This window comes from Anas acuta, chromosome 3 (assembly GCF_963932015.1).
Source record: "Anas acuta chromosome 3, bAnaAcu1.1, whole genome shotgun sequence".
Classification (NCBI taxonomy): domain Eukaryota; kingdom Metazoa; phylum Chordata; class Aves; order Anseriformes; family Anatidae; genus Anas; species Anas acuta.
The window spans coordinates 113,147,347-113,161,505 of record NC_088981.1 but is presented as its reverse complement, the minus strand read 5'-3'; the positions used below and the strand labels follow the sequence as shown (position 1 = coordinate 113,161,505).

Genomic DNA, 14,159 nt, shown 5'->3' with positions numbered 1-14,159 from the left:
ATAAAGCAGGAAGGCATCTGTGACTCAGAGCTCCTAGAGGAAAACTGCTTTAGGACTCAGTTATGAATATGAAAGGCAAGCGGGGACTAAAGGGCATTCAGCTGCAAGAGAGCTCACGGATTGTGCTCAGTATGACATGGACAGGGAGAGAGGGATGCACTGGGACACTGCAGTCTTGCCTCTCATTCCTGGTTCCTCCTGAGCTCTCCTTCTGACGTGTGGTACCCTCCTTCTGCCTCAGCATCTCTGCAGAGGGGAGAAACAGCAGCAGCCTGTTTGAAAAAGCACTTTGAGATCTCGGTGGGCTGCAGGGGCAGGACCAGGAGCCCTGGAGCACCATCAGGAGCCCAGGGCAGCACCGTGCCAACAGTGCAGTGACTGAAAGGAGCCACTTTTGTTGGCATCGAGTTTGGGCCAGCAAGTCCTGCCTGGCCGGAGCTAGTCTCCATTCATGTATCTCTGCACTGCTCTCCCCTGAACTGAAGGTCACCAAGAGCTCCCCATCTCAAGGTGATTGCAATGTGAAATCACAGAGATCATTTGGGTCTCAAGCTACGCCAAAACAAACAAGCATCCTCCCACTCCGGAGCACGGGGCAGCTCAGTGTGCAGATCTGAACAGCTCTGCAGAAGTTATCTTGGGTCTTGTGGGACTTATTAGCTCCCTCTTCACACCTGCCGGGCCAAATCCAGGCAGACGCCACGTGCAGTCATGTGCTCTTCTCCCTGGTGAATTCCCCAATAGCTTTTTTTTCCCGAGTTTTCCAGCATCTCTCAGGTAATGGAAAATAAACTGTGTAGAAGAGTAAGGCAGTCTGACTATTTTAACTAGCTCTTTAAGACATATGGCTAAATTCTGCAAATGAGTAATCCCCTGACCTGGCACAGGTACACGCAAGTGGCTGAATGCAGAAAGTTCTTGTACGTAGTGACATTAAAAAATAATAGCTGAGAAGAGTTCATCTGTAGTTATCTGAAATCTTCTCTGCACTGACTAAGAGCTTTCCGAGCATGTTACAGAAAAAAAAAAAAAATCATGCCCTTGGGTTTCATGCTGCATTCTAATGCTGACACATTAAGTAATAACTCCCGCTGTCACATCTCCTCTGATGTCATCAGGCTCCCAGCTGTATTATATAACTTTATATAGCACAATTAGTCATATAGCCTTTTCTATATTTGACTGGCTTCTCACTCCTAGGAAGTTATTTCGAGTCAGCAAGTGTTAGAAGAACATAAATGTTTACACAGTGGAAAAAAACCCTAATGATAAGGAGCTGTTTTAAAATAGGGTGTCAGAGGGATAGAGTTGCTCTAAAGTTTCACCAGAAAGCAGGGGCAGCCTCTACATTCATGTTCTGCACTGAATAGTGAAGCTGAACAAAGCCACAGCATTTTTTCCTACTGCAGATAAACCTACAGGCGGAACTGAGACATGGAATGTAAAATGTGTAAAAGAGAATCTGTTTCTTATCTGATAATACCACAAGCGTGATCATCAGGCTGGATATCGAACATCTTTCTCTCTTTTCTTGCAGGTGGTTTGCTATCATGGAAATCCAGTTGTTCGTTGTGCTGTTCCTGTACAAATACGAATTTGTGCTTTTGGATGCGGTACCAAAGGAGGTAAAAGATCTGTGCATTTATTTAGCATTCCACACCTTTATATCCTTCATTCACCGTGCTCAGCTGAACAGCCATTCTTAACTGCTTATTTATACTGAAGCAAAATGCTGAGAGAAGCATTTAAAAACATGTAAGAAATAATTTGATCTTCACTTTTACTCAGAAAACCCAGAGTAACTCCAGTGATCTAATGGGGCTGTGCTGTCTGTACAAGAATGCACCCCTGAGATTGTTTTGTCTCATCATTGCCTAAACATTACAAGAGGTTTTATAATTACTTTCTGCTATTCACAAAACCAATGAATATGGAACTGGATTATTAATACGTGAAGCAGGCGTGAAAGCAGATGCAGCATTCTCAGTGCTCTTCCGTTACATATTGAGTGGTGGAAGAAAAACGATTAGGGTAGGGCTGAAGGAGCAAATGCAACACAGAGAGGTTTTACCATTAAGAGAGAGTGGCGTGGTCACTCAGCAGTAATTTCTTATCCCATTTGCAAAGTGTCCTTTCCACTTTCCAAAACTTGTGGTTCCTCACAAACACGAAGTGCTGTGGAATGAACGTGTCTGCTGTCACAGCCTAAGCATGACACGCGTGCCCTGTAGCTAAACTGCCAGGGAGAAGAGAGAGAAGTTAAGAGTGGTCTGGGCTTTGTTAGCATTGCCCTTTGGGCTAAAAGTTGAGGAATTCTTGAAGAGAGGTTGATCTCACATTCCCACCAGAACAGGGTGGAAGGTTGCCTCATCCTTACTGGTGGTGTGTTGCCATCCCAGCTCTCAGTGGAGTTGTTTGTAAATTGGGTCTGCACCCACAGGCAATTATGCTGGTGAAGATATCCCAAACCATTAGAGTTTCTTAAGATCTCATGTGTCATCCTCTGTCAGAGGAAGTGGAATAAAAGTTAACGAGTGGCTTCTGCAAAGCCAAGAAATATTCTCAGTATTTGGTCTTGACTCTTTGAGGCCAAAGCTCCAAGAATATGGTAATATCTTAATATTAAAACAAGATGATGGCTCCTTTAACTGAACTAACTTGATGTTTTTACTGATCCTCTTTTTGCAGAGCCCTCTACATTTGGTGGGGACACAGCAACCCATGGCACCATTCCGGGTCCAGTATAAATGCCGGGAATGAGAGCGGCCCAGTACTAACTCACCTCGCTTTGTCAGCCCCACTGAGCTGCTTCTCTGCCCTCCATGTTCAAATAGGTTCTCTGCCATAAAAGTTCTCAATTTCAATTTTGAATGCTGTACATACTCTGTGTATGCCATGACAGTACAGTCATATCTGGCCTCTTCTTCCTGATTGCCTGCCTCCTGGTATTTAAAAATCAAGCTCTGCTGCATTTGGAATTTGTGGGCCTAATTACTTGCATTCTTTGGTAGTCTAACTGATACGCTAAACTCACTCAGCAAACATTCAGGACAAAAAGCGGCTACATCTGGAAATCCAGCATGGAGGTTTTGTTAGAACCAAGAGAAAAACTGGTCCCTTGTGCCAGGTCACTGCTTCCTGTGGGTTTCTTCAAGCCAAGGTGAAGGTGATGCAGCAGGCTAAGAAATCAGTGGTAACTGTGGTTCCCAGGCTTTGCTGTGCCCAAAAGCCATGAAGGTGCTGAGCAGAGACCTCTCGATCAGATCCTTGGCCACCATAAAGTAGCATCACTTAAGTCCTGTTGCTTGTGTAGGTCATGGAGGATCTGGTCTACCCTGCCTACAATTGGGGCCAACGTATTGCAAATAAAATGCATTAATAACAGAAAAATGTCAAGCATGACAAATACCTGAGGTGTTGTTCCACTGGAACACCTAACATTTCACTGAGCTTTATTGCTCCACAGGATTCAGGAATGGACCTTCCGTAAATATGCAATGAAAGCTTGATCATGATGCTTGGTTCTCAAGTGCAGAGATTGCAAGAAAAGCCATCACTGTTCATCAGATCGCTTGTGTGAGCTCTAAAACATTTTTACCTTTAACATGACTTAACAGACAAACTTGCAGAAATCTAAAAAGATGTAATCCTATAAAGAACACCTAGTAAAAGTTGTTCAAGGAAGCTGTCAAATAAGTTCAGATACCAACACTTTAACTGCTGTCAGATTTCATATACAATAATAGCGGGCATGTATTTTTAGTCTTTGAAGATTATTCATCATTTGAGAAATATTTGTAAAAAAAACACAAATGGACTTTCAGAAACACTTAAAACTATGAGAATAACATCCATAGGAAAATAACTCGTATAAGTCATTCAATGATTGGCTTATCTCAACTACAGACACGACAATTTAACAAACTTTAATGATTTATGTGTCTGGAAAACGATTCATCCAATATCTAATTTGGCTTATAGTGCTTAACTCTGCAGGAGCTGCACTCTTAACTGCTGTTTCAGAATTGCTCTGGTAACTGAGAACTATTCCCTTGGTTTTCATCTATGGTCATTACCCAAAAGTATGTGTTTTAATTTTAACATTTGGAGATGTCCACAATATCTGCCCAGGTATCTTGTGGATTTGCAAATCTAAGCAACTATTTTCAATGTGCACTTCTTTTCATTTTTTCCATATACTGTATTTGTGGTTTTTTTTGTTTGTTTTTTGTTTTTTCCCAAGAGGGATTAACTCAAAAAACCAAAATTCTCTGATGGCAAATTTGACTAAAGTCAAAGGTCCCTAAAGGGAAGTATGACCTGAAGGTCAGCATCAATTTGGTTATACTGAATAAAAGGCACCTGAAGCCCTGTGTCCAGAGGTGACTCCCATGGGCACCAAGAGGAGCATCTAAATTGCACAGGAATTCTTGTGGGATATTGATGGGAGGAACCAAAGGTGGGCAAAGGAAGGGGTCTGGATGCTTTTGGGAGGAATAAATGTGGGAAAATGAAGGGATAAAGGGATGAAAAGAGTTGGTTGCACGTGAACAGGCTTCCGACTGTTAGTTTTGTCTGGCTATGCCCTGGTCCTGATCAGTGCAGCAAGAATCAAGCCTGCCAAGCTGGCAAGTAGCTGGAGTGGCTCTAGGGGTGAGCCAGAAGGAGTTGACCTCTGGAAGGACCGAGGCAACGAGGGAGAGTGAGGATTCAGGACCAGCAACTGGAGGGATCTGTGTTGTAAATAGATGTTCATAGATATATTTTGTACTCACAGACCTGCACCCCAATCTGCCAGGGAGGGGAGCAGGATGAGGCTAACGGTGCTAGTTGTGGGAATGCTGCGTGTTTCTGCCCGTGTTGATGTGTATGGCCATCAGCATCTGTACTCGTTACACACGGGTTTGTGCGTGTGCCTCCGGGAAATGCCCGCTCAGCCTGTCCTGGCTGGACCTGCGGGCACGGAGCTGCAGCAGCCTCGCTTCTGTCAGGCTGCCAGATTTAGCAACTCCCTAGCAGGCCATAATCAGTTATGAAAATAACTGTCTGTGAAGGCAGGGCTTTTTTTTTTCTCTCTCTTTTTTTTTTTTTTTTCCCAAGTTTAGGCTTTTGAGAGGAAAGGAGCACTACCTGCACTTGACACCTGGAAAGATACCAAAGAAGCACGCGAAGAGAAGTGGCTTTGACTCTGGAATCCCACTGCTGCCTGCCTGCTGTGTTGTGGATGACAGCTCCGTGTACTTGCCATACTTTCCTAGGTAGAAAAAAAGCATGTGAGACGGATTAGTAAAGCAATGTGGTAGTCAGGTGATAGAGCTATATGGGGTCTTCTACCTGGAAATAATTCAGAAGCTTCTGGGGGAGGGAGGGATAGCACTTTACCCCTGGGACAGGGTTAAATGCTATTAAAAGGTCATCACTCTGCTCTACTCAGGATTGGGTGAATGGTTTCTAAATTCTTCAAGTGCTTGTCCAGTCTGGTTTTAAAAATGACAACGCTCAAGTTCCACAGGTGATTTGTGCTCTTACCTGGCTATTCCTACTGTTAGAAGGCTTTTCTTCTTACCGGTAGGAGTCACAAGGAGCTTCTTATTCATACCACTACCACTAGGGTTAAGAAACAGGAGATTTTTAAACCCACAGAGAACGAGATGTATTTTCACCTATCTTTGTATTTCTCCTTTGTGTTTCTTCATACTTCTGTATGAAGTATGGATGTTAAAGGGAACGCAGAGGCCATGGTATCTTTGAAAATGCAGTTATTCCGCCTCAGACATGCCATACGCCGTATCTGTCTGAGCAAAGCCCACACCCTGGGCTGGCCAAGACTATATGTTGGTATTAATTTATATTGGAATAAGTAATTCCTGTTTCTAAGAGAGAAAATCTGCAGTTACAAGAAGTGAAAAATAAAAAACTATTTTACACTGAGTTTCCTTAAACACTTTTTGTACTTTGTTAGGTATTTAAGAGTTTCTGAAAACAAAACAAAACTCAGAAAATAACCGCATTGCAGAAACCCCCTTTTTTTTGATGTTTTTGAGGCAAGTAGAAACATCTTCACTGAAATCATAAATTTCCTGTGGAAATATACTATTTGACAGAAGACTCATCAAAACATTCTCCATTAAAATCGTTGACCTACTCCAAGTGAATCTTCTTCAGTCACAGAGCGAACAGATAACCCTCCGTATCAGCAGCCACCTCCCAGAATAATCGCGCCTTCTTTTATGTCTTCCCTCTAATGAGCCTCACTGGAGGCCCCTCTCATCTGTGCTTAGCAGTCAAGTATTTCAAGTGGGCTCTTTCTTTGCACTACTAATGGCATTCAGTCGTTTCTGTGCTGCTGATTGTCACAGAAACCAGAGGTTTAGGCTTAGCACATACATCTCCTCAAAATAGATACTTGGGGACCAAAAGATATGGCTGGAGCTATTGAGAGCTAAGCTAAAAATAATGACTTCCTTTCAAACAGAAATTAATTTGATGGCTCCGGTTCTGCAGTGTGCTTAAGTGCTGTGCCAAGCAAAACCCAAGCATTTATTTTGCTTTAAGCAAATGATTGGTTTGCAGAGTGAGACTGGATTTTAATTTAAGCACATGCTTAAGTGCTTTGCTAAGCCACAGTCCTGTTGCCTTTGTTGCTCACCAGTTTTTACAGTTAGTCTTGGCATCGCTGTTGTACTTTTTCAGATAATCAAGCATAAGTGGGAATACTGGGGTAGCTTTGCTCATGTTAGGGGAAACTGGCAAACGTTAAGCACTTCTAGGAAAAACATTTTCTTCTAAAAAACATTTATAGTATAAACCAGTAGGCTTAATGGGCAGCAAGCATCTTTCCCAGTTATTTGGTACATTCTAAATGTGTGGCTCATCACATGGCAAAAAATATTTCCTCTCCACTGGTATGCAGTGGAAGGGAATTAGACACAGGAAAGGCATTCAGCAGATAGCAAGCGTTTAATTGAAACAACCAAGGAGAAGCTTTCATCATGTAGCCATTCTGAATGACATTGAACGTGCGACTGATTGGCACAAGATGATTTATTTTTTTTTCACTTTGATCATAAAATTACTAGGAAAGGCTTAATGGAGTTATAAATATCTTGTTTCCATGAGAGTCCCGGGAAGATAATTATAGCACCGAAGTCTTTACAAAGATAGAGCATTTATAAAATGATATTATCTGAGGGCTCCGATGGATGAGGCAGGGAATTCTGCGTTCTATTCCCAGCTCTGCTATTGACTCAGTGCGCGATTTGGGCGAATCACTTCATCTCTCAGTGACTCAGTTTTTTCATCTGTAAACTGGGGTAATAATGATAATTACCCGCTGCTGCAAACTCTGTGAATTAAAAATTGTAAGTATTACTCACACTCATCAGAGCCCGCTTATTGCTAGCGATGGCTGGCTGCAAGAATTGGGGTAAGCTACGCGCTTCTCTGAATGGGAACTGTCACAGTTGTGTGACTGAGAAACCACATTCTTTGTAGAGCTGCAGTCAAAACATTCATAAGAAATACTTGAAATATCTTGGTTCACGCTTTTGAAGATGTTGATGTAACAGCTGTATCCCAGAATCTTCAGAAATATTTTGTGTTTCACGCAAAGCTTGGAAACTCAAGGCTTTGGGCACATTTCTTGTTAAGTAAAAATGCTGTGATAAAGCCAACCACTTGGTAGGAGCAATCCAGAAGGATGTCTAGAGCTGCCTGTGAGAAAATAACTACATTTGTACTCGAACTTCAAGTTCTATCAGGCTTTTCTACTTGTGTGCTGGCTTTGCTGTGTATCATCCTTCCCAAGTACCAACAAATATTGAAAGAGTTTAATGTGCAACTGTTAAATCTTTGCAGCTTTGAAAAAGACAAGTGAGGACGGAGGAGTTGTGGCAAATGAACAAGCAACTGGGCCTGAGCTGCAATGGGATATTACCCCTGAAAGGGATGACGTGGGTTTTGGACATGAAGACAAGAAGTCCTGTGCTGGAGAGGAGCTATAACATCTACTGATAGACATTTCCCCTATTCCTGAGGAAAATGAAGTTCAGTAATGGATGGCCCTTTGGAGCTTGCTGTACCTTTCTGCAGCGGGTCGAAGTGAAATCTAGCAGATTTCCACCTGAAATGCGGTAAAAATGCAGGTCAGAAAAGGGAGCTGTGTTATCCGAGGACTGAAATTACATTTCTATATTAATAGTTCTGAAAACAAAGTTGTGCGTTTCTCTGAAACAAAAGCTTCTGATCTGCCATCTCTGCACACCTGGGGTGGAGAGAGGCAGGAAAGGCAACCTGAGGGGTCTGCAAAACACAAATCAGAACATTCTGAAGACCTGAATTCTCTATACAGGCAGTCCACTGCCATAAAGCATCTGTTAAAGAGTTTACAAAGGCAGAAAACATCTTTCCTGAGGGTATGATACCGGTCAGACAAGGCAGTGTTTAGCAGACAGTTTAGATCAGGTAATCACAGCTGGCTAAAGAAGCCTAAGGCTACAGAGGATCTTGTTCTTTGCAGAGTGTGATTAGGGAGTGGCAAGATTTGGCATTCAATTTTTCTTGGGTCCTGTCATGGATCTGACCCAAATAAGTGCCAAACGAGGCTCTGAGGAATACCCTCAGCACGGTATTTCCAGTCTCCTTTAGTTATGGGGTCTTGCACTCGTAAAGCGTGTTCCAGGCTGAAGATAGGACTTTGTTACTCTTTTTCATGCCAAAGATCTCCATCGTAAGTGGACATGACTCTCTTCCACTAAATATAAGTTTCATAATGTTGGTCTTTGTTACTGCTGACACAGATCCAGAGGCAATTGCAAGGCATTGACCTTTTAATCCCATCCCAGTTCTGAAAACCATCATCGCTCAGAAGAGCATTAAGTGGCTCCTTCCGTTTACTTGATACCAAAAGAAAATGTTTTGGTATGAAATGTTTGCCAGCATCATGGCACAGCCACCTGGGCGTCATTCCCAGGGGTAAACGAGTAGTTGAGCATTGCAAGACACAAAGCATGGTGTGAGGGAGTCGTACACGTCAGGTAATTCATCACCGCTGAAGATGCTGCCTTTGGTGCTCTTCCTCTGTCCGAATCTTGGTATTACCGTTGACTATTTTAAGCTTGTTTACAGAACTGGAGTAATACACAGATATAAAAGGACGATGACAAGAGTGCTTTCAGGCATTTAAACTGAGGCTTGAAGTTCCCTTTTTTTTTCTGAAAAAATAAACCAAAGGATGTTTTACTGTCTGAAAGCCTGGCAACCGGTCTTCGCTGACCGTGAACTTAAATCAAGTAGCACTTCATTAAAAGCCAGTCTCATCAAAACATTCTGGTTGTTCCTTAAAATACCTGAAAGAAGACCCGAATCACCAGGAGATGGTCATGTTCTGTCCTTCAGGCATTAATCAACAAATCCAGCCCTGCTGTTTGGGCTAATCTTTTCTTAGAGACTTTGGCCTTTCCATCGGGTTCAGAGGTTTTGCAGGCATGCATTTCCTGGAGAAAAGGAGGCTCAGGGGCGACCTCCTGGAGAAAAGGAGGCTCAGGGGCGACCTTATCGCTCTCTACAGGTACCTTAAAGGAGGCTGTAGCGAGGTGGGGGTTGGTCTGTTCTCCCACGTGCCTGGTGACAGGACGAGGGGAAATGGGCTAAAGTTGCACCAGGGGAGTTTTAGGTTGGATGTTAGGAAGAACTTCTTTACCGAAAGGGTTGTGAGGCATTGGAATGGGCTGCCCAGGGAGGTGGTGGAGTCACCATCCCTGGAAGTCTTTAAAAGACGTTTAGATGTAGAGCTTAGGGATATGGTTTAGTGGAGGACTGGTTAGTGTTAGGTCAGAGGTTGGACTCGATGATCTTGAGATCTCTTCCAACCTAGAAATTCTGTGATTCTGTGATTTCGCACAGGTCGGCACAGGGGTCTTTAGGAACGAGCAGGAAACGAGTTCTCTACATACCCCTAAGCCTGGACAAATCCAAGTGAGAGAACAAAGCAAGAGCTGCAATCACTAAAGCATCTGCCCTGAGCTGCCACACCTGCCAGCACGGATCTGCCCATGACAAGATAATTTATCCCTCCACAGGGAGACAGAACGGCACCGGCATCTTTGGGAGGTGGTGGAAGGTGGAAACTGGGCACAGTGGGCTGGAGCTGTCCCGTTGTCAGCACCACACTAGATGTATGGCATCCTCTCTAGCATGGGCTCCTTCTGCAAGCATATTTATGTGACAAATTCACAGCAGGTTTCATCCCAGAGCTGGCACTGGAGCAGCCCCAAGGTAGAAGCTAGCCTAGAGGCCCTGCTTATTCTCTCCCTTCCCTTTTAGCTTCCCCTCGTTGTTTCTTTCCTTCCCACAAGCTTCATTAGTGCTCTTTTTTCACCCCTTTTTCGCCCAGCTTACCCTTTCCTCCAAGATTTTCAGAGTGCAACATTGAAAGGGGTAAGACTGGCAAACCATAGTGCCTGGAAGGACTGGCTGCCTCTCCTGCAGCTTTGTCACACGACACATGTTACATCGAGTGTCGAACCAAAACATGTCTTAGTAAAAGTGTTGAGAAAGGCACTAAGTCTTTACTTCTCTTCACAGTTCAGGAACAAAAATATAGTCTCGGTTGTTACTTATCTACTTGGGCGGCTTATTTTCTGTTAACTGAATTCTGTGTGGTGTTATTTGCTGACTAATAACTCATTATTCGCACTCCTCTGCTTCCAATGCTATAATTACGTCTTCAACAGTTGCCTAAAGGTGTCAGAATAACGAATGAAGCTTCAGAAAGAGAAGGAAACCACCCCCCTTTAAGACCATCAATCCCTCTTTCAGCGAATTAAATGTAAATAATTGTTTTATGATCTCACAATATAAAAACCAAAACCTCCTTAATCTGGCATTTTGAAGCTCATCTCTGTAATTAGGGACAAAGATGAATTAAAAACGAAGACACAAAGGACTTCTCTATCAAACCTGTCTGGCAGTGCTTCACAACTAGAGTTCCTAAATATCCTAGGGTTCCTTCTCTACAATTAATAAACAATAATTACCACACTGTTCACTTTATAGGATTAAATTGTGTCTTGCAGTTGATTACACTGTGTGGCTTGGTAATTAGCACATGTACAAATAGGATTTGTAGTACCTTTGTTTTCTTTGTTGTTTACGTTCTGAAGCAGATTGAATAATATATTCAGAACTTCGGTCTATATTTAGATACCTACAGAAGCATCCTGATTTTTCAGAGCACCTACAAATGCCAGAATTGCACAGTGCCTCTGCAAATCAGGCCATTCATTTAGGTGTCTATATTTAGGTATGCGAGTTTGCAGCGTTTGGCTTGAGGTCACATAGCTATGGCTCATTGCATTTTTTTATTTCCATTTGGGTCACAATGGGCAAGTCACTTCTAATAATTCTCATCACAGCCTATGAAATAGCAGGAGAGGTGGGAAGAGTCGCTTGTTACGTACCGTCACAGCGCTTTGCATGTCCTAAGATATGTAAAGGTTCCTCCCCGGAGAATTTCAGTCTAAAAAAAGATAGAAAACAGTGCAGCAGAAAGGTGATACGATAGGTTTAGAGCCTGAGCTTATGTTCTGGGTTAGACTGTGCTTATTTCCTGGGTTTTGTTCGTCTGGCATCTTTGTCATTCCCTCTGCAAGCTTATGGTCATCTTGACGAGCCAGATGTTTTGGCTTCCTGTACGTTGGGTAAATCCCAGAAATCAAATGCTTCTCTTAACAAATGGCAGCAAAATGTGGTTTATTCGTGAGGAATTTGAGCTGATGTTATCACCCGTGCCGTGGAATTGTGACTCCCAGATTGCTTTTGAGTCTGTGTGGTACCTCACACAGGCCTTGGCCTTAGCAAACCTGTTATAAAATAAACAGCAAGGTCTTTTCGTGTAGCACCGCAGAGACGATCACTGGGGAAAGGGCATCGAGAGGAAACTACAGGCTTTTAAAGAAATAAAGAAAGCGATCTCTTAACATCCTACCTCTGCAGCTCGTCACCTCCTTTCGCACCGTGAGATGCTCGGAGCTTGGGGAGCAGGTGTAGACATGATCAGCAATTCCCACAGCGCTGCCTCAGTTTTGTATGGGGATGATAGCTGCAAAGAAACAGGGAGCCCACAGGTGAACACCTCGTGTGTTTCAACAAAATTAAAATGCCCTTCTCTGGCTGTAATATTTCAGGTTTGAGAGAAAGAACTGTGCTTGTACTTCTTGTACTCTAAGGATGGTTTTTGTTACAGAACAAAAGCCTTTTGTTTTTTTTCTTTCTTGAAACGGAGATTGTTTTAAAAGTCGCTGAAACTCATCTTTCCCCTTGATCTATCATTCATCCAAGCTAAAAAAACATCTCTTGGTTAAAAATATTCCTTAACCAGAAATTGGGACATAGCATTTTTGTTGTCTTCAAAACTGAGGGCTAGCTGCAAAATAATAAAGCTCTGTTTTGTGGGACTTTTTTTGTTAGATGTGGAATTTTTGCAATGTCAAATCACAAAGCCTTTTTTTTTCAGGCACTCTCAGAAGTGGATGGAAAATATGAAGATTCCTTCTTGCTGTTCTCATTGCCCTAGAGCACACCAGCCTCCTGTCTGACCTCTGTCTGCCCCTGGAGATGCTCCGAAACAACAGGGATTTACCAGAGAGAGGGTTTAGGAAGCAACAGACCCAGATACAGGGGCTGTCCCACAGCAGTGCTGGGAGTTCAGGAGTTCACAGAGCGGGGCCACAAGTTCTTCCCACTCACCTGGGCTCCAGGTAGGAAATTTGGAGACAACCCGCATCCCTGAGCACAGCAGCAGCGTGGGCTTCTCGGCACCTCCGTGAGAATCATGCACAAGGGTATCACAGGCTCTGAAACTGTACAGCAAGTGAAGGATGCTCTCCCTTTCTGCAGGCACTTCTCATGGTGGCAATGAATCATTCATCTTGCCCCCACAGCCGTGCAGACTGCTCTGCAGATACAAGGCAAGGGTAGCTGGCCTTAGCTTTATGCATTTTTCTTTAACCATCTGCAATGCATTGTAGCTCAGCTGCTTTGCATTTGCTGCACATATTCGGAACGGAGCTGAAGAGGTGTCGAGGCAATGTTGTCTCGCTGCACTGAGTGTCTGGGTGATAAAACAGCAGATGCAGCTGAGCGGTGATAAGTGCAAAGCAATGCACACGTGAAAAAATAACCCCAAGTATCCGTGCGTGGAGCCTGGTTCGAGCTATCGCTTTTTGCTGCAAGAGATCTAGGGGTCAAAGCAGACAGCTCTGAAATATTTGTGTGGGGCTAGGGAGTCGTCAGAGAGGCGAACCGAGGGCTAAGAATTAGGATCTCTCCCCTTAGATGGAGAGGGGACCCCCAAAGTCACAGGACCCTATTGCTCAGATGATGAGAGTTCTTCTGAGGCCCCCAGCCACACCACTCTTGCCTATTCCAGCTAAATTCAAGTCGTTTTAGTAGGATCAGCATTTTAAAGAAAACTTTTGGGGGGTAAAATTTAGAAAAGAGAAAGAATGGCAATAAAGAATGGAATGGCTTTCATCTAGGAAATAGAGAAAAACACGTCAGCTTGGAAAAAGAGATAGCTGAAGGGAAATACAATTAAAACCTGCAAAACAATGATGGAGAGATGGTTAAAAAACACATTTCCTTTACTGCCTCTCATAACAAAAGAACATTTAGCAAAACAATCAGGAAGCAGGCTTGAAATTGTTTTTACATGGTGAAGAATTACCATGGCAAGGCACGTTGTGGAAAGCAAATTCCCAAAAGAGGTAAGAAAAGAGACAAGACAAATTCTCAGAGGACAGGGCCACTGGTAGCTACTAGGTACTGGAGCTTGGAGGCAACCCGGAGTTCCAGAAGTCTCTAACTCACCAGTTGCTGGGAAATTATAAGGTAAATAGGAGAAGAATACACGGTCTATTTTTACACTGTTTCACTAAGCCATCCACTCTTGGATGCAGAGACAAGATACAGAGCTAGATGGATCCAACTGTTTTTATATTCTAAAAAAGTAACAGAAACAATCAGGGGTATGCTAATGCTGATACAGCCAACATTAATTTGACTTGCTTTATCCACTCTAATCTCTGCACTCGACCATTCATAAGAAATCATAATCCATTTCTGGCCAAAGAGTTTGGGATTATCCCGGTGAGCAGAAA

At 43.3% G+C, this 14,159-nt stretch overlaps 1 protein-coding gene and 1 long non-coding RNA gene across 5 annotated transcripts in view; one reads left to right on the top strand and one right to left on the bottom strand.

The window, feature by feature from the left end:
- The window catches only part of CYP39A1 (cytochrome P450 family 39 subfamily A member 1), a 26,144-nt gene extending 19,999 nt beyond the window's left edge, over positions 1–6,145 (top strand). For both annotated transcript variants that reach the window (XM_068678815.1, XM_068678814.1), the window contains 2 exons: positions 1,538–1,625; positions 2,689–6,145. In XM_068678815.1, coding sequence (XP_068534916.1) covers positions 1,538–1,625; positions 2,689–2,747 — 147 coding nt within the window. In that variant the 3' untranslated portion in view covers positions 2,748–6,145. The remainder of the gene's footprint in view (positions 1–1,537; positions 1,626–2,688) is intronic.
- LOC137854864 (uncharacterized) overlaps positions 1–14,159 on the bottom strand; it is a 17,866-nt gene extending 3,707 nt beyond the window's left edge. The window contains exons 1-4 of one of the 3 annotated variants that reach the window (XR_011095423.1): positions 12,748–14,159; positions 11,987–12,100; positions 11,460–11,518; positions 5,131–5,254 (exon numbers count right to left, since the gene is read on the bottom strand). This is a non-coding gene — a long non-coding RNA (uncharacterized lncRNA). Of the gene's footprint in view, positions 1–5,130; positions 5,255–7,985; positions 8,123–8,159; positions 9,213–11,459; positions 11,519–11,986; positions 12,101–12,747 lie in introns of those variants that run through there. The other 2 variants (XR_011095425.1, XR_011095424.1) reach the window with 2 other exon arrangements.